At 34.4% G+C, this 22,433-nt stretch overlaps 2 protein-coding genes across 4 annotated transcripts in view; one reads left to right on the forward strand and one right to left on the reverse strand.

Moving 5' to 3' along the window:
• LOC127832135 (molybdenum cofactor sulfurase-like) overlaps nucleotides 1-6,508 on the reverse strand; it is a 49,122-nt gene extending 42,614 nt beyond the window's left edge. The window contains exon 1 of the mRNA XM_052357373.1: nucleotides 6,275-6,508. Coding sequence (XP_052213333.1) covers nucleotides 6,275-6,329 — 55 coding nt within the window. The 5' untranslated portion in view covers nucleotides 6,330-6,508. The remainder of the gene's footprint in view (nucleotides 1-6,274) is intronic.
• A 130-nt stretch (nucleotides 6,509-6,638) lies between these two features.
• Nucleotides 6,639-22,433, forward strand: part of LOC127832136 (poly(rC)-binding protein 3-like) — a 183,756-nt gene continuing 167,961 nt past the window's right edge. For 2 of the 3 annotated variants that reach the window (XM_052357375.1, XM_052357379.1), the window contains exon 1: nucleotides 6,707-6,785. The gene's annotated coding sequence lies outside the window, so the exon portion shown is untranslated. Of the gene's footprint in view, nucleotides 6,786-22,433 lie in introns of all 3 variants that reach the window. The other variant, XM_052357377.1, reaches the window with a different exon arrangement.

The following is a 22,433-nucleotide window of genomic DNA, read 5'->3' on the forward strand; positions in this document are numbered from 1 at the left end:
CGATGATAAAGCAGAAATGGCAGAAAGTGAAAGTAGCATAGAACCACAACATGCCAAGAAGGACTGGACCTCAAGTCGTACACCCACAAGGAGCAGTTATCAGCAGAGGGTTCAGAAAGTTGAAGAAAGAAAGGAAAGGAAGCCAGTGTCAACCACAGCAAAACAAGAGCAGCAAAAGAAAAAAAGAAGAGTGCATAGAAGCAAGTTGGAACATAAAGCGAAGTATGAGAGCAGAAAAGAGGAACAAACTAGAGACCCTGACAACAGAAGAAGAAGAGGCAGCACATCAGAACAGGACAAAGGACTTGTACGTATGCCAAGCCAGAGAGGCCAGTAAGGGACAGAAAATGAAGGATTGATAGCTGATAAAGAAGTGCAGAAGAGGAGGTGGATTGAGCACCTCAAGGAGATACTCAACAGGCCAACCCATGTGAACCTACCAGAGATACTACCAATGAAGTGATGCGCTCCTATGAAGGAATAGATCTGCGACGCCATCAAGCAGTTGAAGAATGGCAAATCTAAACGACTTGACAGCATACCAGCAGAAGCCCTTCTAGACTGACATCGAGACCAGTATGTGGCTACTCTACCCACTCTTCTGCAAGATATGGGAACAAATACCAACAGAGAGGAAAGAGGGATACCTCATCAAGCTTCCAAAGAAAGGCAACCTCAGTTCCTGCTCCAACTACCAAGAAAGTCCATCTAAGGAAAAGTGTAACTGCATCCTGCTGAACCAAATGAAAGACACAGTTGACCCACATATCACTGACCAAAAAGCCGCCTTCCAAAAGGAGAAATCATGCACAGATCAGATCGTAATCATGCGCATCATTATTGACAAATCCAAGGTTGAACTTTTACCCTGTATGTCAACTTCAGCAACTATGAAAAAGTGTTCAAAAGTGCTCATAGACGCCTTTGAAGTGAGAACCAGAGTGAGGCAACCCTGCTTACTCTCACTTTTCATGTTCCTGCTGGCCATAGACTGCATCATGAAAACCTCAGCCAACCAGAAGCAAAATGAAATCAAGAAGACACCCTGGAAACAGTTGGACCACCTTGACCTAAACTTCCATACAGCAATAGATTCAGGAAAAGACCAACATGGTTTAGGTCAACTCGGCTAGACTGGGTTTCATCATCAACAGAGCAAAGAGCAAAGTTTTCAAGACTTGAACATTAACACACCCATCACAGTCCAAGGTGAGACGCTGGAAGAATTGGACAGCTTGACCTTTCTCGCAGCTTAGTGGACAACCACAGAGGATCTGATGCAAACGTCAGAACCCACATGGTTAAAGCACAAGAAGCCTTCCTTCAGTTGAAAAACATCTGGGGATCACGCGCAACTGGCATCACCACCAAGATAAGGCTCTTCAATACTATTGTAAAGCCCATACTCCTCTATGGAACAGAGACCTGGAGAACCATCGTCACCACCATAAAGAAAATCAGGTCTCCATCAACACCTGCCTAAAGATAAATCTCCAGACAAGATCATCCGCAAAATAACAAAGTAGCAGCCCGTTGAAGAAAACATCCTTCAGAGACATTGGTGATGGATAGGTCACACCCTTAAAAGATGCTACGAAGACGGACTTGGGGTCAGTAGGAGAGACTTGCCCGGAACCCAGATTCCTGCGGGAAGATGTCAAGCAGATGTGCAAGACTTGGGGGAAGCTGGAGAGACAACCCCTATCTGTGAAACTTGGAGGGAGATGGTCAGCTGGATATGCCCCAGACAGGGAAAGATGATCATTAACGCAATTATGACACTGACAAAGGAAATTTGAATACTCTTACAGCAACATTGAAGTATTGTTTTAATTATATAAAGCTTTAGTTCAGACAACAAGTATATATGAATGTGCAGTGGTACAAGGATTAAGTTTATATTGATCGATATTGTATTCATGCTTCCCTCCATAGAATGAAAATCAACACTATTTATTTATTTTCCTTATTTTTCAGGTTGTGAGTGTGGCATCAATTGAACCTTAGTTTAACCCTTTCCTTCTAAGAAGCAAAGTGAAAATGGCTATTTGCAAACAGCATCAAACCAGAACAGCCTGCGAGTAACTCTCAGTCTGTTAAGGTTTCATGCTGTTCGCTGCTCATCAGCATCTGAGAGTTGGAAATGAAGCCTTAAACACTTGAATATAGTAAGAATAGTCTTAAATAAATATAACTTTCTAAAGGACTACATATGCATCAAAATACATATATAAGCAGTAAAGGATTAACGTGATTCAATAGTGTTTTTATAACAAAGATAATATGTGCTTATTGTTTCTATATTGATGTTGTCAAAAAATAATTGTATGTTCACGGTTTACATAGCTAATGAAAATTGTTACAGACCAAGAAAGAAATCTATTTTATGTCCTTCTTCATTTATTTTGGAACACAACCAATTATTCAAACATAAGTAATCATTGATACTGTTATTATAATACTAAATCAACAAACAGCAATTGACAATCTTTTGTAAAGATTTATTTTCTAAAATGATGTTATAAATGAATTTAATAATTGTTTTTTATGATAGTATTTTTTATTTGAGCATGCAGAAATACACTTGTGCATTCAACTATATTTTCCAGACTGTAGTATATACTGTAATTACTCTATGTTTTCGGACACTCTAAGTTTTCGGACACCCCTTTTTTTATCAAAAATAATTATTTTTTGTGACTCTTAATTTTCGGACACACGAATTTTCATCCATAATTAATATCTCTAAGTTTTCGGACAGTATATTTTACAGCGCTATTTTACCAAATTTTGGTCCTGTTTCGATATCTAATGACACTTCGATCATGGGGTTTTACAACCGGATTAACATCATAAAACGTGGCAGGTGCATGCCTGAGGGCAACGGACCATTACATTTGCATTATTGGGTAAATAACCTTGTAGACTGGTATTAAACATTGGTTTCGCCCGATAGCATAAGCGTTATGACAATTTTCAGGGGTAGTGCCAATTTACAAGTTCAATTATCTACCGCAATGGTATTGCCGATTCTCAGTAAAATAGCTGTTACAAATATAAAACGCTTCAAAGTGTGATGAACCGTATTGCAAGTTTTACGACCAATAGAAGGTGTAAGACAACAACAATCGGAAACGAACAAAGAATTCATAGTTTACTTCTTTATTGCGTTAATTATAGGTTCATACTAGCGAGTATCGGTACATCACATGCTCTTCTTTGAACTCGTTGGCTAAACTACAACCTTGTTGTACTTTTCTGTCAAATAAATTAAGCATTAAAATTATTTAAAATGCAATGCAAACATAACTGTAATTTATTCTATATGGTATTTTACAAGCGGGTGCTATGACCGGTAGTTGTTGATACAATGGAAGCTATTTTCGGACACTTCAATTTTCGATTCTAAGTTTTCAGACACCTGTATTTTGAGAATATTTTTCGTATCTAAGTTTTCGGACATGAATAAAAATAATTATTTTTAAGTGTCCGAAAACATAGAGAAATTACGGTATATGTTTTTTGTATTAATATCTGGTATCTGCTTTGTATAGTATCATCCTATGTTAACTCTTACAGTATTTTCGAATTTATGTTGATAAAAATAAAACATATTTTATGTTACTGATGCATACATGCCATACGTCCCGGATTGTCCGGGACAGTCCCGGAAATGAAGAACTTGTCCCGCTGTCCCGGAAATCTGTCAAATGTCCCGGAATTTACAAAATCCATATACATGTATACATGTACCTTATCTTAGGCTTAACTGCACCTTGAATCTGTGCATATCTGCAGCGTCTCCATGACAATGCCGACCCGAATAGGCAGACTACGCTACGTGTCAAAATCGATCAATTAACAGGGGTATTGTTATCATATCGATTGTCTCACGTTCGCGGTCAAACCGAAAAGGCGGCATTGTTTAATGTGGTTGTTAATTGACTTTAATCTACTACGTCATTATTTCCCGCTGCGTAAGGGCAAAGGATAGTTGTTCACACATCTGAAGTCCAACATAGCTGAGTAAAAAATTAAAAGCAGTTTATGTTCGCACCTTTAACCGACAAAGAAGTTGAGTAAAAAAATAAGCATATACAAACGTCATCCTTTTTATTATATAAATGTTATAGATGAATAAAGGCGTATCAACAACTACGCGTTACACACCGGTCTAAATAACAATAACGCAATGACGTCACCATCTATATTTAGAACGCTTACACTGAAAACACGTGGCTTGTATCGGAAGTAGTAATGTTTAATTTGACGTTAATAGATCAAGTGTATTTCGAATCGGCTTTCGAACTTTTGCAATTACGATGCGAAACAAAAAAAGTACCAAAAATGCATATGTCTATAAATATCGCTACATTTTATACATGTCCCGGAAAATCGGCAAAAGTCCTGGACAATTTAACTCAATGTCCCGGAATTGGTCTGAAAAAATATGGCATGTATGTACTGATGTCTTTAATGCTTTCAAAATTCCCTAACAGCCTAACCTCTATCCATCATGACAGTGGCATCAAAATCCAAATAATTATATTATCTTTTGATTACCGTGTATCGAGTGGTTAAAGAACAAGTCAAATAAATTCTATATTTATGCAAACAATGCAGCAATAAACAATTTACTTTCAAAGATTTATTTAATTCTCATCAAATCCATGTCAAAATTGTTTATTTACAGCATTTTTAACCACGCTAAGCCAATAATTCCATACACACCCGAAATAACATCCAATACGCTGTTTATCTGGTATCGAGACACCACATCAGAAAAGGGAGAGTACTCGATTACAATAGGCAATAGGCCAACAAAACATCAAATATCAATTCACTGAACATATTTTTACAAACTGGAACAGTAATAAAACTTTTTCATAACTTCTTTTAAAACATAACAAGTTTCCTTATGGACATATCACTTTCTGAAATGGTCAGAAGTGGGTGGGGTAATGTAAAATAATAATTCCTTATATAAGCATTCTATATATAGTTTGGAACAATATGCACAACAGCATGTTTAACCACGCTAAGCCAATAATTCCATACACACCCGAAATAACATCCAATACGCTGTTTATCTGGTATCGAGACACCACATCAGAAAAGGGAGAGTACTCGATTACAATAGGCAATAGGCCAACAAAACATCAAATATCAATTCACTGAACATATTTATACAAACTTGAACAGTAATAAAACTTTTTCATAACTTCTTTTAAAACATAACAAGTTTCCTTATGGACATACCACTTTCTGAAATGGTCAGAAGTGGGTGGGGTAATGTAAAATAATAATTCCTTATATAAGCATTCTATATATAGTTTGGAACAATATGCACAACTAAAATAACATATAATTCAGTGATACATGAACCAGTTCTAATAAAAACTTTTAAAAAGAGTAAATTATCACATTTTTTTACCTTATAAACCACTTTTTTCTTGAGCGTTCAAAGTCCTTATTTTCTCATATTCTTCATAAATCCGCTGATACCAGCTGGAACATACACCACTAAAGAACATAGTGTTAGAGTATTATTAAATATAACACACTAGAAGCACTGAAAAAAGCATCCTTTTTTTGTAAGAAAAAATGTAAACAACTGGAGTCAAAAAATAGTACACTTGAACAAGTATGGTGGGCCAAAAAATATAATTTATAATAAAAAATATGAAAGATACAGAAATATTGCTTTTTAAAAAATAAAATCCCTTCAATTTTATATAATATATTAATGACATATGCATAATGATATATAAATGTGTTTGTTAAAGTTATGTTTTACACATTTAAAAAAAGTCTCAATCTAATTTATATTTGTCTTTTCTGGTCGACCATACTTTTTCCTACTATTTTTAGACTGAAGTTGTTTACATTTTTTTCTTACAAAACAGGAATTTCTACAGTGGTGTATGTTCCAGCTGGTATCAGTGGATTTATGAAGAAAATAAGGACTTTGAACACTCAAGAAAAAAGTGGTTTATAAGAGGAAAAAAGTTATTATTTACTCTCTTTGAAAAACTTCATTAGAACTTGTTCATGTATCACTGAAGTATATGCTATCTTAATTGTGCATATTGTTCCAAACCTTACAAGAATGTTAATATAAGGAATGATTTTTTAACATAACCCCACCCACATCTGATTAAAATTAAAATTTGTGTTGCTGATCTTGACCTAGGTCTAAAAACTGCAATAAAACAAAATAAATAAGAAACTGAATAGGAAAATAAGCATTTACCAAACGAATTAACTTAAATACCTTTTAATGCGGGAAATTCTTCATCTCTGTCAAATGCTAGCTGATTTGGATCCATTTTCTAATTTATTTCTCCTTATTTACACATCGTTTCATGGACGCTGACATTTTGTCCAGGTCACATGATCAAGGTTCACCTTTGAACTCGTGCTTTCCGTTTATTTACATAAGATTCGTACGCCGTATAATGCGCTAATTTGTACAAAACAAAAATCCGTACTTGATTCACAAATTTATAGAATTATTAACACATAACGTTACATTTTCCATTACAATGCTGTTGAATATATCAGGTTGTTCTCTTTTGAATGGATCGGAAAATGGAAGTTAATACGAACTACTTCTTTGCGCATAATGCACGGGGATGGTTATCAGTCTGCTTCATTGACGGAAAACTCGCTCTCCAAGTAGCTAGCACGTTTAGAATATTTTATTTATCCTTTGGCTGTCACTTTGTGTATGTGATATTACCTGCCTGTTCTAATTTTATCCAGACCCCTTGCTAGACTCCCAGGTATGTTATTCACTTTTCCGCTGTAGCTTGTCACCTTTCACTTTAACTTCTTTTTTTTTATTTTCAACGTTCTCTGACTGGAATAATTTTGTGTTGACTCTACTCGTGGAACATAGCATAATTTGTACAGGAGAGGATTTGGCACACCGATTTTCGTTCATTGCTTTCATAAGAGAAGATACTTCGGTTTGTGTTATTTTATTGGATAAATTAAACTTAAATGAAATAAAAGGTAACACATATTTAATTTATAATTAATTGGATTTGTAATTAAGATTTATTAAAATTAATTTTTAAATTGTGTTACTTTCAAGTGATATTGATTATGTGTCATTTATTTATTAGGATGCAGCTTTAAATATGTTATTTAATAAATATATATTGTGTTATTTGTATTAATTAATTATAAATGAAATTATTATACAAATTATAATTATAAACAAATTGATAGTAATATATAAAAAACAATATGCGTATGGTAGTTAAAAAAAAAAAATATTTCATAATATATTTATTTAAAAAGTTCAAGAGATAAAAAATATACATATATTTTCTACTGCTCAAGTTAGCATGACACACTAATCAATATAGCTTTATATGTGAAATTTATGCCTTTGTACTGTTCTGCATGCTTGTCAAGCTATAATGACTCAAATTCCAATGAACTTTCCCTGACCATAACTGTCTTGTCATTGTCTACATCAAGCTTTTGTATAATCTCCCCAATTTTCATTCACCTGTGACATTATAGTGACAACCCCATCAGAGATCGCTGTGCTTTCAGGAACTGACCCTTGTCCATTGTCCAGTCCAATGTCCCATAGAAATCCCCTGTTGTCAGCTATCCCTTGTAAATATTGATTTACATCCTAGTTCACAAAATCCTAGCCATTACCCTTGTATACACCTTCCCGTAAATTTTCCCTGCAAGCAATGGAGACGGGTACTTATGTGTTCAAAGTTCGCGAAAAAACGCTATTATATACAAATTATTTCAATGCAATTGACCAGGTGAAGTGTACAATAATGACAAGCTCATTGTGGAAATTTAATTTTGTGCTGAAGGTGTACACTTGTAAAGGATGGAAGACCTCGTTTCGGATTATTCATGCTACAGCGAATCAATTGACAATACGTTGATGGTGTTTGAATCAGCGCACAAGATGTGACAACAGAGAACAAGTCTCATTTCCTATGGAAAATCTATATTCACAACATGTGAAAACGAATATTTTGTCGATTATGAAAAGAACACCTTGGATGAGTGCACAGGTAACATTTGTGTCTGCCGGCATGAAAAACTTGTCCTGTGACGCAACCACTTCAGCTTTGCAAAAACATTTGAACCAGAGGAAAAGGTTGCACTTACATGAAATGGTCTATACAATTAAACTGACTGTATAATTTATTAGTTGTTTAATTTATTAGTTGTTCCCTTGATACACATTTTCTTGTTTTTTATTAAATTGTAATAATGGATCAATGTCTTATTGGTAACTCTTAAGATTGTTTTTTTACATGTATATTGTTATTTTACAAAATATTACATGCAATATTTTAAACCCAATTTAAAGTCAAATTAATTTACATTCCTATCTTAATAGTATTATTTATAAAAACTATGTTACAGGTATCAACAATGAGCATTTTTTATTTCTTTCAATTTAATTTATTGTCCATGTTTTATAAGCATTCATCACTTAGAATGTATGTTTTTATTACAACTGTATGTTGAGAATTAGAAAGTAAATAATAACAGAGGAGATTTTCGAGTTTTCAGGTCATTGTTGCCTGCATCTAATATTTAAAACTTATAGCTACAGTTTTAAGATTATTGTGTTTTAAGATCATTTCTTCCTTCATTCAGTGGTATGATGAGGAGTAAGTTTATTATGATAAACAAATTAACTGTTGCTAGTATATGTGACTTTTATGCCCCTGAAGGGTAGCATAATTATAGTTTTTTAATTGTCCTTCAGTCCGTCTGTCAATCTGTCCGTCGGTCTGAAAACTTTAACATTGGTAATAACTTTTGCAATATTGAAGATAGCAACATGATATTTTGCATGCATGTTTATCTCATGGAGCTGCACATTTTAAGTGGTGAAAGGTCAAGGTTATCCTTCAAGATCAAAGGTCAAATATATGGCTTCAAAACGGCGCAGAAGGGGGCATTGTGTTTCTGACAAACACATCTCTTGTTTAAAAACAACTTTTGAAAAGGAAGCAATTTTTTTATGTTTCAATAAGCAACTTACTTGTAATATATTCATCACATTAAAAATATTTAGTTAAGATAATCCTGCATTAAGCTACCAGTTGAATTTACTTTGCAAGTCACATGTTATTCAAGGTCTGTTGTTTGAATTATAGGGTTTTGTAATATCATAGAAATGGTTCTATAACACATGATCTAGGAATGGTTCTTATATATTCTGTTTGGCACATTATCACATGATAATTATTGTTATTTTTCAAATTAAAGTCTTGTCCCGTTACTAAGAAGCATGTTTTTAAACATTTTTCTTTTGGACAAGAAAAAGGAGTTTTATAGTTTCATAAAAGATACAAGGATAAGGAGCTTTAAGTAAAATAGTTAGTGGTACGAATTATGTCCATAATTATTAGCAGTATAAATTATTTGCATTGATTTTAAATGGAGACAAAAAGCATTAGTTTCATAGTAATCTTGGCGTTTATTTTGTTATAGTTTTTAAAAAATTTGTACATTCAAAAGCTATTTGTTAACCCCTGCCATAGGCGGAGGGATATTGTTTTGGCCTTGTCGGTCCGTCCTTCTGTCCGTCCGGCACTTTTGTGTCCGGAGCCATATCTTGGAAGTGCTTTGGCGGATTTCATTGAAACTTGGTATGAGTATATATATATATATAAGAGGATGATGCACACCAAATGGCATTGTACACCATTTGATAATAATGGAATTATGGCCCTTTGTATCTTGAAAAAATCCTTTTTTTGCAGGGGTTTTTAAGCACTGTCTGCGGAAAACGGAGGCATTCCCAATGCAAACGGACCTGATCCCAAACCAAAATTAAAACAAAAATTCCCAATTTCAAAAAAAAAAATTTTTTTTTTTAGAAAGAAGAGTCTTTTGACATATGATTATTAGATTATTAATGTTCCAACTCGTCCAGCTGATGTGTATCATACCAACAAAGCACTGCTGTGGTTGAGCGAGGATTTGGCACCATGAACCTGCTGTACTCCTCATTTCACAGCACATTCACATAAACCAAACTGACTCATCTGATGCTTACCTGCATTAAATGTCAAAATAACAAATAAAAACAAATTAACTGTTAAACCTGTGACTTATTTAAGCATGATAAATTCACAATGTTTTCCCAAAATGAGCCGTCTCATCGAAGCAAAAATTCCCAAAATGGACAAATTTGTTGATAAAAATTCCCAATTTGGTCAGACTCCTTTTCCCAAAATAGGCAGAAAAACCCCTGTTTTGTGTCCGGAGCCATATCTTGGAAATGCTTTGGCGGATTTCATTGAAACTTGGTATGAGTATATATATGGATAAGAGGATGATGCACGCCAAATGGCATTGTACACCATCTATTAATAACGGAGTTATGGCCCTTTGCATCTTGAAAAAATGCTTTTTTTGTGTCAAATATAACATTTTTGTGTCCAGAAGCATATTGGCGGGGGATATCAATTCAACGAATTTGCTTGTTTTAAGTGAAAGTGAGAGTTTAAATATTCCCAAAAAATCCAGGAATACACAAGTGTTCAAAACAAAGAGTTTTCAACTGAATTTGCAATGGTTGAGACTTAAGTTGCTATTTTGTTTTAACAGAGCTTGTACGGTTCTCTATGAATTATGGGTGGTATGTTTTTTAAAGCATTAGCAGAGAATTTAGTTATGTCACTTTTCAAGTCATGCATGTGGTTGAGTACAGACAATATCATTTATGTGTCTTAAATTGAGAATATTTCATTGTGAGATAATGTAAGAACATGAAAGACTGATCATAAATGTCATTTAAACATAAAATGGAAATAAATTCAAGTGTAGTTTATGACAGGTCCAATTCTCTTGACTTGTTTATAAATATAAGAAGTGGATTTTGTAATTATAGTGTTGATAATGGCAAGGTGAAAGTAGCTCACTACAGTTTGAACGTTGTTCTACATGCATTAGAATAATAGAATCTCAGTTTTTTAAGCAAAAATTAGTGTTACAGCTCAACAGAAATGTAGAAAATGTCCAATGCTTATGGGTCCTATGGTGTAGAAAAGATAAGTCAGTCAGTTTACAAGAAACTCTGCTTTAGAAATACAAAGCTAAGATGTGTATGTCATTGAAAGCCTTTTCTTCTTCACCCTATATTCATTATAATTATCTAGACAAATGGCACATTTTATTGAGGCAATCTAACCACATTCCCATGGCAAGCCTATGTTTGATCAATCTGTCCTAGAATCTGGAAAGTAAGGCTTTACTGGATTTATCTTAGTACTATATCACAGCCACATGCTTGAAACATGGCTTACACATGAGATTTCTAGATTCGGAATGTTAACAATTGTTTCCATTTCACTGCTTATGATCTGCTCAGGGTAGCAGTGTGGCATGGAGATTGAAAAGGGGATGGCTTGAACAGGGGCCCGAAAGATATTAGGGGTTTCAGTGTGGCTTGAACAGGGGCCCCAAAGATATCTGGGGTTCAGTGTGGCTTGAACAGGGGTTCAGTGTAGGAAGATCTGAGGATAAAACTAATGTTTAGTCTGCGGTTATTCTCTAAGAATAATTGTTTAGGGTAGAGGTTGTGTAGACAATGGAAGGAATATGGTTGTAATGGTGACGGGAACAAGGGTTGAGTGAAATAAGATAAAGGACGAGAGTACATATTTTATAACTTATCAAAACAATATTTGTGAGTGTTTTGAAGAGTGCTCCTTAGTGCTGTAGCTTAGTGCTGTAGCTTAGTGCTGTAGCTTAGTGCTGTAGCAAATAGCATGTCATTGCTGACCTTCATGCATTTTATCTGGAATGTTTTATGGCTTATAATGTTTATTAAATGATATTATCAAGAGCAAAGTCTAGTTAATGGTCAGATCTTGGCAGGGTACTTTCAAGATCTGGTTGCTAGGGAGTCTTGAAGCTGGCAAGATTACTGGAACACCGGCTATGTCTTTGATTTGCATCTGGCCTTATATTTTATTGTGCTATCCTGCTTGCTATCAGAACTGGTCAAACCATGGTGTTTTCACAGGTGTTCGATAGTTCATGTGGGCTGCTTTCAGGATTTCTTACCTGCTATATGATATTATGGTATGCAGATAACAATGGTTATGTGGTTCTGAGGCCAACAGACTTCCTCATAAATCATCTCTCTGCAAAAGGTCTAAGTAACACACAACCCTGTATGACTTTTTAGTTACATGTATGACTTTTTAGTTACAGGTCAAATTTCATGTAATATAAACTTATAATCTGTTATCATGGATTCTAGCAAAGTAGTCACAGTTCAGATTGTTATTTCATATAACAGGTAGTGTAGCTTTAACTATAAATAATTTAGGCATATTATGTTTTAAGTCATTTTAGCAATGGGTGTAATTGTACCAGCCATTGTCAAAATATAAGGTCCATTTAACTGCATTAAAAATACGTGACACACATAATGCATCCCTGATCTTATATAACACTTGGAGCCTTTATTGTACACATTTAAAAAAGGATATTTCCTACATTTTTAGCACACCTGAGTACAAAGTGCCTATGGTGTGCTTTTGTGATCTCATGTTGTATTCTTTTTCTTCTGTCATACGCCATCAAGAGTGGTCAACATTTCGGATGTTACCACATTTACTGCCCAATATTGTGAAACTAGGTCAAAACTTTTGTCCCTCTTGTTAACCTTTTTGCATGCACAGGAAACAATAATTTATAACTGATTCCCAATAAACTGTCATCTTTGTTCCATGGAAAAAAGAAACATAAAGAAAATCTCACCTCTCTACTTCCTTATCTGACCTTGTAAAGACCTGGGACCTAAGAGATATGAAAATAACTGATGGGACCACATATATCCAAGCATTCATATTTACCAGAAGAATTTTATCAGTATTTTTCAATCATATACCACCAGTTGTATAGGTAAATGAGATAGTGGAACAATTTCATACAGCAATTTATCATTGATAATTGGCCACTGTTCACTTGTGTGCAGTTTTTTCTCCAATTGAGTTTTTGTGAAGACTATTAATTGGTATTTATCAATCTGTTCCATCCTTTTGTTTCACTCTCAGTGCTGGAACCGAAGGCCTTTGCAAACAGTTTGGATCCAGATGAGACGCCACAGAATGTGGCGTCTCATCAGGATCCAAACTGTTTGCTATTCTGATAGTATTCTTTGAAAAAAAATTGAAGAAAATGCTAAATTTAGAAATTAAGCAGACGACATTTTAGCAGAAGACAAATTTCCCAGCATGCAAAGGGTTATATTCACTATTTGAATGAGATTCAAATGTTGCAGTATTGAGGCGGATGTTTATTCATGCTTGTTTAGAAAGCTTCATAAATCACCTGCTGGAAAACTTCTGTGGAACTTGTTATTTAATTTTGTGTAGGTGTTCGGGAAGAAACTGTATATACTATGCATTGTTTCTGCATGTTTGCTCTTTGCCTTGTTGAAAAGTGAGTTTAGCACCCATATCAAATCAGCAGCTGCGGAATTTCACACAACTGTTGCTGCAGGTTTTTCTCACGTTGCCTTTCACCATGCATGCTAAATGTCTGACAAAATTACTTAACATATTTCAAACTTGCTTTTCTTTTCTTGATGTTGGTTGCTATCAGTCTCTGTTGTTATCTTTCAGCCTGTTTAATTGTAGAGTGACAATACCCAGGTGTATGTTTTATAGGATACATTATATATTTTATATAAACTTTAGCACAGTTGAAGTTATGTATTTCTTTAAAGATAAATAATGACAGTGAAGGAAAAAGCCTCGATAGTACAGTGATTGATTCTAGCAAATTCGTGTGGCAATCTTTAAGAATATTGAAACGTCATGTCATACTGCCCTCTATGAAGGCAACGCAATGCCTTATTTCTACAAAACATTGAGAAGTTCTGATTCTAGTAGCAATGTTAACAATATAATTATAAAATCTTTATAAAGAACACTGTCAAGTTGAGTTTGCTGAAGTAATCCATTTCACTTCTTCAGTGTGTTAAATGGTACTTAATCTTTTCCCATTGGCTTAGAAATTGATTTTATATCATTTACTGGAATAAGGTTGAAAATACACCAATCAATACGTCAGTGTAAATCAATTTCAAGAACACATTCAGCAGGACAAAATGCTTTTCAGATGATCTTCAATTTTAAAATCGTTTATTTTCTTATTTCTTTCAGAACATTACCTTTTCTTTGATAAAACGTCTCTATTTGTCATGTGTTTGTGTGAATTAGTTTAAGCAGGCCATGTGGAATATTTAATGATGTTGACAGTCAGTGCTAGAGCCTATTTATTGATTCCTCATTTACAGAAGAAGACAAATCTTTATTGCTTATTTTCATGCTATTTTCAGGGGAAATCTTCACTTTAATAGTCTGAGTGTTGAATGTGTATGTATAGTCATCAGAGAAGCATTTCAGCTGTAACCAATAATTTATTAGATAATGTAACTTTTATTTTGATTTCCTATTTATTGAATTCCTGGCTAATTAAAAGCTTAATAGCTTTATAATCTATTGGTATAAAATGAGACGAAAGAGTATGGAGTTTTGATCATAGTGTCAGTATCCACTTTTGTTTTGACTTTCGTCTTAACATATGTAATTTTTCATTTGATAATATTCATTATTGACTTAGATATTATGTCTAAATAAAATAGTTTATTTTTGATGTCATCTGCATCTTGAGGTGCTGCAAGACATATTTCAATTGGCCTGTCAATTCTGTTTTTGAATGCATCACCTTATTGTTTTCAAGGGAGAGAAGAATTAAACCAATAAGACAAATTTTGAGGTTGATGCAATTTCTTTCATTCATATAAAGCATAAACACAGTAAACTGGTATTATAATTTTGTGTGATAAAAAGCTTAAGTGGACACATCATACCATTTCTTAAGGTTGCCTACTCCAAACAATAGCTGTCGCCTTCAAGCCAACTTGACCGAAGTCCAGTCTTTATGTTTGGCCAGCAGTTAATATTGTATATTCAAGTGGTATTTTTTCCCTCCAGGCACTTGCTTGAATTAAGTATTTAATTGAATTTGGCCAAAGAATGCCCCATCTTGTTTTGATTTCCAATTACCCAACTCCAAGATCTTATTTCTTTGCAAAGATGTTATATCTTGGTTTAAATCTTAATCTCTGGATTGGAGTTGTTCATGTTGTGCCCTTAACATTTAAGAATCGTGTTATGGTTTGAACTGTAACTGAGATGCAATTCAATTGTTTGTTTTTTAAGAAACAAGTATTTGAAATTACCTATGGTAAGGTTGCATGTGCTGACTTGTGTTTGCATTATGTGTGGTAATTGTTACAGAAATGAACCAAAAGCTTGGTTAATTTAAGAGATTTTCTTATCAGCAATCAAAGACCTTTTAACACCTTGATTTAATTTTAGGTTTACATTTTGCTGATTGTAACATTACCCATTTGTCCACAACCCTTGGGTCATTATAACTGAAACGCAAATAAAAGGCAGTTTATTCAGTTGAATAACTCGAAATAGGATATATGCGACACACACGTGCGGTTGTCATCACTGTCAATACAATAATGTTTACGATTCTCCGATTCGATTCTCTGGTAACATTGATTGAAGTTAAACATGTCGTCTATCAGATGAGAATAAAATTTCAAATTATGAGTTGTCAAAAAGCATTGTTTTCATGCAGGTTAAAATATCTTTAACAAAAAATATTCTTTTTAAGAATGAATGAAATTGATTTAAAAATTGTAAAGGGACTATGTCATTTAAATGGGCACCACAATTTTAATATTAAGAAAATAGAATTTGACAAAAATAAAAATTACATATAACTGATGCAACTTGCTGTTTATGGCAAGAAAAAAGTTTATTAGTTGTGTAATAAGAATCATTTTATAATATTTTGCCTGTTCATTTGACCCTTTATAATCCCTCAAAGAGCTAGCAGGGAATTATTGGAATGAAATTTGTCAGTCTTTCTGTCCGCCATTGCATAAGTCTGTCTGTTATTGGTTTGTTATAAATTAATAATAATTATTATTTTATTTTAATGCTGGTATTATAGAGATTAAAATTAATGCATTAATGATCAAACATCTAAAAGAATTAACATATTTTATCAAGGAAACTCTTGCTTACTTAACAAGCCCCATGTTGAAACTGAGAGAACAAGAGAACCCCAAGGTTGAAAGGTACTATGTTTGCTGATGAATTAAGTTGGGTATTTGACACACACATGATGGCTTTACTATGTTGGTCAGGTTTTCATTGTAAATTAAGATGTGTTCATTATGGCCTTGTTATCAGGGCTTTCAATTGGATGGGAAACACACCTTATGGTTAGACATGGGGACCAAATGAACCAGTTCACATGATTAATCTTTATCTGCTTTATTGTAGAGATCAATGTGTACGTATGATATATTTATTGTTTGTTAAAGGGGCCTTTTCACAGATTTTGGCATTTTTTTAACTTATTCATTAAATGCTTTATATCGATAAATGTAAACATTGGATCGTAAAAGCTCCAGCAAAAAATCAAGAATACAATTAAAAAAAGGAAAAGAACATTGCCCGGACCAGGTTTCGAACCAGTGACCCCTGGAGTCCTGCCAGAGTCTTGAAGTAAAAACGCTTTAGCCGACTGAGCTATTCCGCCGAGTACATATACTAGAAGTATTTTATACCTTATATAAGCAATCTTCGTAGTTTCACAAAATTTAACGACAAAAACAGAACTCTCCAAATTATTCAATCGTTTCGCGTTGCAACGCTTTATAATTTTTAGGTTTTAAAATCGTCAAAAGATGCATATAATGGCTATATTAGACCATGGTAAATGTTCAGTATTACTGTTTCCTCACAAATATCATAACTTAAACGAAAATTTGCGAATCTGAAACAACTTTTTTCAATTTTGTCAATTTACCAAAGCGTGAAAAGATCCCTTTAAGACTTTATTATGAATAATATTTGCCAACTAAGCTTAGTTTAGATGTTAATTAGGAGGAGCCCCTGCGAAATGTTGTTCTGCAGTTCACGAATAATTCGTGAACAGTTCATGAACTGTTCGTGAACTGAGTTCATGAATTGTTCATGAATAGTTCGTGAACAGAAAATGAGCCACGTCTGTGAAAAGTTCTTGAAATTTTAGTTCATGAACTGTTCATGAACATTAATGGCATGAAGTGTTCATGAAATATTCTTGAAACCTAATGGCATGAAGTGTTCATGAACTATTCTTGAACCCTTATGGCATGAAGTGTTCATGAACTATTCTTGAACCCGTGTGGCATGAAGTGTTCATGAACTATTCTTGAACCATTATGGCATGAAATGTTCATGAACTATTAATGAACATCAATGGCATGAAGTGTTCTTGAACAGTTCATAAACAACACAATTCTTGAAAAATTCTTCAGGGTTTTGCTGTTCATGAACAGTTCATGAACATTTTCCTTCTATTTTTCAATGGCTCATTTTCTGTTCACGAACTGTAAGTGAAAAGTTCATGAACCATAGTTCTTCAAGAGTTCATGAACTGAGGTGGCATGAAGTGTTCATGAACTATTCATGAACAAGAATTTGTCAATTTATGCAAAGGTTATCATAAGTGTTACTAAAGCTCAACAAACAGGGGTCAGGATAAGAAGAAACAAGTCTTGTATTAGCACTTAACATATTGATAGCAACATATAACAATAATTTAAATATAACACTAATAACTGAGATACAAGTGGTTTGATAATACTCTTTAAATTTCATAATACAACTTTGCACTATATGTTCATGAATAATTCATGTATTGAAAAGATTATGAATAGTCTCATTTTCAGTTCAAGAATCATTTACTAATCAATGGTTTCCCTGAAATGGTTACACTTACAGTGCCAAAGAACTTGAAATGGAACCAATGGCTGATCAGTTCAGCCGGTAATTTATTAAAGACTTACATTTTCAAATATAACATAAACCATGTGCCTTCCGTTTCAACTTCCTGTGCACACAATATTCTTTCTTTGTAAAAACAGCAATGCAATGTACATTGAGTTCTTGATATCATCTTAAACTGTTCTTGAAATAAGATGTCCTTAAAACGTTCTTAAACTTGTCTTTTAAGTCTTCCAAGAACAATGATAGATCCTTTTAAGAACATATTGGATTCTTAAAAAGTCCATCATACGTTCAAAAACATTGTGTAGACCTGTTTTAAAGAACATCAGAAGGAAACATGTTGTTCAAAACAGTTCTTAAAGTGTTCAAGAATAGTTTAAGAATAATTCAAGAACAGGAAAGGTCCTTAAAAAGTTATTGAAGTGTTCCTGAAGGCAGTTCTTGAACAGTTCTTGTACAAATGTTCTTAAAATTCTCTAGAACAGGTCAAGAACTCTAACTTACAGTGGTGAAAGTACTATGCATATTCATACTAACTTCACAGGTTTCACAAATCTACAAGATTTGTATGCTAGATTTTCAATATTACTTTCAAAAATATGTATGAAAAATCTAGCACAAAGGAATTCATGAATTATTCATGATGGATCCTTAAAGTCTGTCTCAGAAAAGTCATTAGAAATACTTGTGCATGAAATGTTCATCACTAAGTATTTATGGTTAGATGAAGAACTGTTCATGAACTTTGTAATGTTCAACAATAATTCATAAACAGTTCATGAACATGTCTTAAGAACAGTTCATGTCCAAAAGTTCATGAACCAAGCTCAGGAACTTTTTCAGAACCGTTCATGAACAGTTCTTGATTGGCTTGAAGTGTTCATGAAATCATGAACAACATTTCGCCGGGGAGATTAACCTTTTGCTGGAAATAGAAGAAAGCATGAGTGTTTAATTTTATGTCGACCCTTCGAAGAAGAGGGGGTATGTTGTTTTGCACATGTCGGTCGGTCGGTTGGTAGGTCCGTCCGTCTGTCCGTCCAGCAGATGGTTTCCAGATGATAACTCAAGAAGGCCTAGGATCATGAAACGTCATAGGTACATTGAGCATGACTGGCAGATGACCCATATTAATTTTCAGGTCACTAGGTCAAAGGTCAAGGTCACAGTGACTGAAAACAGTAAAAAGGTTTCCTGATGATAAATCAAGAATAATTAGGCCTATGATCACGAAACTTCATAGGTAAATTGATCATCACTGGCAGATGGCCCCTATTGATTTTCAGGTCACTAGGTCAAAGGTCAAGGTCACAGTGACAAAACTGTATTCACACAATGGCTGCCACTACAACTGACAGCCCATATAGGGGGCATGCATGTTTTACAAACAACCCTTGTTTTAAATTTCAAAACTATATTTTCCTATGCATCCAAAGACAGACAATAATAAAAATATAATTGAAATCATACTCAATGATTTGAAAAACTTTCAAATAATAGCGAATGTGTTTTATAAATATAAATACTCTCTAGCTAACAATGTTATCTTCCCTCAGCACTCATGAGGTGTGCCCCACCTACACAATATGACAGGTGCTTCAACATGAAATACAGAGATTTATCTTGGAAAAATGGCTTATACCAGATTGCTTAGCATACTCAATCTTTTTGCCAACCTTTAAAAATAATATTGAAAGTTAATAAAAAAAAAATGCTAGACACTTAATTATCTTGGACAAAATTGCTAACCTCACATTGCTGAAATTTCAACTTCTGTTCTCAATGGCTTTATTGCAATAGTTATTGTCAGTTTTATTCTGTAATCAAACAAAACTAAGCAGGGGTTGAAGAATTTTTCCAGAGCCACTCGCCCTGCAGGGGGAGTAGGCCTGACAATCCACTCGCCCTTCACTTTAATCTACTCGCCCTGCATTAAAAAAAATAGGTATCTATATTTTATAGTTATGATCAACCAGAACCTTTTAAACCTACTCAACATAGTGACACTAAACTGCAAACAAATTAACTACATTATCTGATGGATTATATTTGCTTTCCTTACGTTTTCTTCACCTCTTTCCTTTTCTCAATTCTTTCGGCTTCTCGTTTTGACGACCTTTCTAATTCTTTCTGTTCCCTGTCGCCACCACCTTGCAGATATTTTAAAATAGAACCCTTTTCCATTTTAATATTTCAGACAAACTTTTACTGAAAGACACGCTTGATTGACAAACGGTTACAATATGGTAAAGTTTGCCTAAAGCTTCTGATCACGAAATTTGGAATTATTCTGTTTATTAATAATTATTTTTTCTGTTTATTTTTATTTAAATATAAGAAGTATTATAATTAACCAGTGATGTATTATCGTTTTATTGATATTTACATTAAAATTCACGGAATGACCAATATATTTAACAGTTTTATTCACTTTTAATCGATTAGTTAAGAGCACTGACAACGACGAAAAGAGCGCAGCCGAATTTGAGAATTATTTTTACTGTGCCCGTGACGTCATTTTTCATTGTCAAAACGAAAGTGCAGTTTCTTTGTGTACTAAACGTATTTTTTGTTTGTTCGAAAAATTGTTCGCAATTTGTATCGATGTGGAAGGAGTTCTGGAACTGAATTTATTATGCCCCCTTCGAAGAAGAGGGGGGTATATTGCTTTGCACATGTCGGTCTGTCGGTCGGTCGGTCTGTCTGTCGGTCCGTCCACCAGGTGGTTTCTGGATAATAACTCAAGAATGCTTGGGGCTAGGATCATGAAACTTCATAGGTACATTGATCATGACTTGCAGATGACCCGTTTAGATTTTGATGTCACTAGGTCAAAGGTCAAGGTCACGGTGACCCGAAATAGTAAAATGGTTTCCGGATGATAACTCAAGAACGCATACGCCTAGGATCATGAAACTTCATAGGTAGATTGATCATGACTCGCAGATGACCCCTATTGATTTTGAGGTCACTAGGTCAAAGTCACGGTGACCCGAAATAGTAAAATGATTTTCGGATGATAACTCAAGAACGCATACGCCTAGGATCATGACACTTCATAGGTACATTGATCGTGACTCGCAGATGACCCCTATTGATTTTCAGGTCACAAGGTCAAAGGTCAAGGTCACAGTGACAAATCGTATTCACACAATGGCTGCCACTACAACGGACAGCCCATATGGGGGGCATGCATGTTTTACAAACAGCCCTTGTATTTCTCAACTTGAAAAACAGCTTTCGCCCGGTCGGTCGAGTATTTAACAAATTTTACTCGCCCGACCGTCAACTTCACTCGCATATGCAAGCGGTCAAGTGGATTCTTCAATCCCTGCTAAGTATAGTTTTAGCTCACCTTAGCACAATGTTCTCATGTTGAGCTTTTGTGATCGCCTTTTGTCTGTTGTCTGTCATGCGTCATCATTAGTTACCTTGTTAACACTTTAGAGTCCACGTTTATTGTCCAAGCTTCATGAAACTTGGTCAGAACAGGTGTCCCAATGATATCTTGGACGTGTTGGGAAAATGGTTCCAGTTGGTTGAAAAACATGGCTGCCAGGCTGCGTGGCAGTTTTGCTTATTAGGCTTTAGTAAAACCTTGATAGCGCTCTAGAATTCACATTTATTGCTCAATCTTCATGAAACTTCAGGTGAGCGCCGTAGTGCCCATTCGCCTCTTGTTAAGATTTCCTGATGGAGTTTATTTTTCTAATAATGGGTGTTAATTTAGTAAGTATTAATATTGTAAGAACATAAATACAGGTTATTTATCATTAAAAAGTACAAGAATTCACGTTAGTATTAATTATTTAGAAACTGAAATCGAACAAGAAAAAAAGGATTGTGAAATGTTATAAAAAGATAAAGATTGTGGATTAAAGAACAAAACAGTCGTCTGCTATAACCAAACAACAGTATGATACACATAAGCCCCGGTCATATAACTGTAGACTTTTACCTAATCAGATTTTGCATAGGCCCTTTAAAAGCACTTTTGCTGCTCAATAAATTTTTAAATGTATGGATCATTAGAGAAAATTCGTAGAAGCCCACTAGTCATTAGACTCTAATATTTATCCTGGCTCCTTAGATTTTCAGAGAGACTTTCTCCTTTTTTTGCAAAGAACTTAAAAAATGTGAGGGCAACTTTTGTCAAAATGTAAGTCTTTATCCCTGTTGAGCTGTGACCCATTTTTTGGCCTCTGTGACAATAAACATCCTCAACAAATGTGGTTTCACCGATTTCCACTCATTGCGAAAAAAATGGTGCAATGATTATGTACAAGGCGGCTTGGTATGCCTCGAAATAACTTTTGTCTCACTTGTGTCTTCCCCAACCATTGCAGTCACATGCAAGTTGTTGATGCACACTGTCAGGTGTACATGAAAGGATGTATGATGCCAGAAAGGTGCCTTGACCTAATAAACTTAAGTGGCTGGCTTAAATTGAAACTGACAGTTGTCACTTTACTTGAGTCCTTAAATTTGGAGCAAGGTATTCTTGTACGCTCCAGACTCTTTTAGCAAATTGGGAGGGTTAGG

This window comes from Dreissena polymorpha, chromosome 5, assembly GCF_020536995.1.
Source record: "Dreissena polymorpha isolate Duluth1 chromosome 5, UMN_Dpol_1.0, whole genome shotgun sequence".
NCBI lineage: Eukaryota > Metazoa > Mollusca > Bivalvia > Myida > Dreissenidae > Dreissena > Dreissena polymorpha.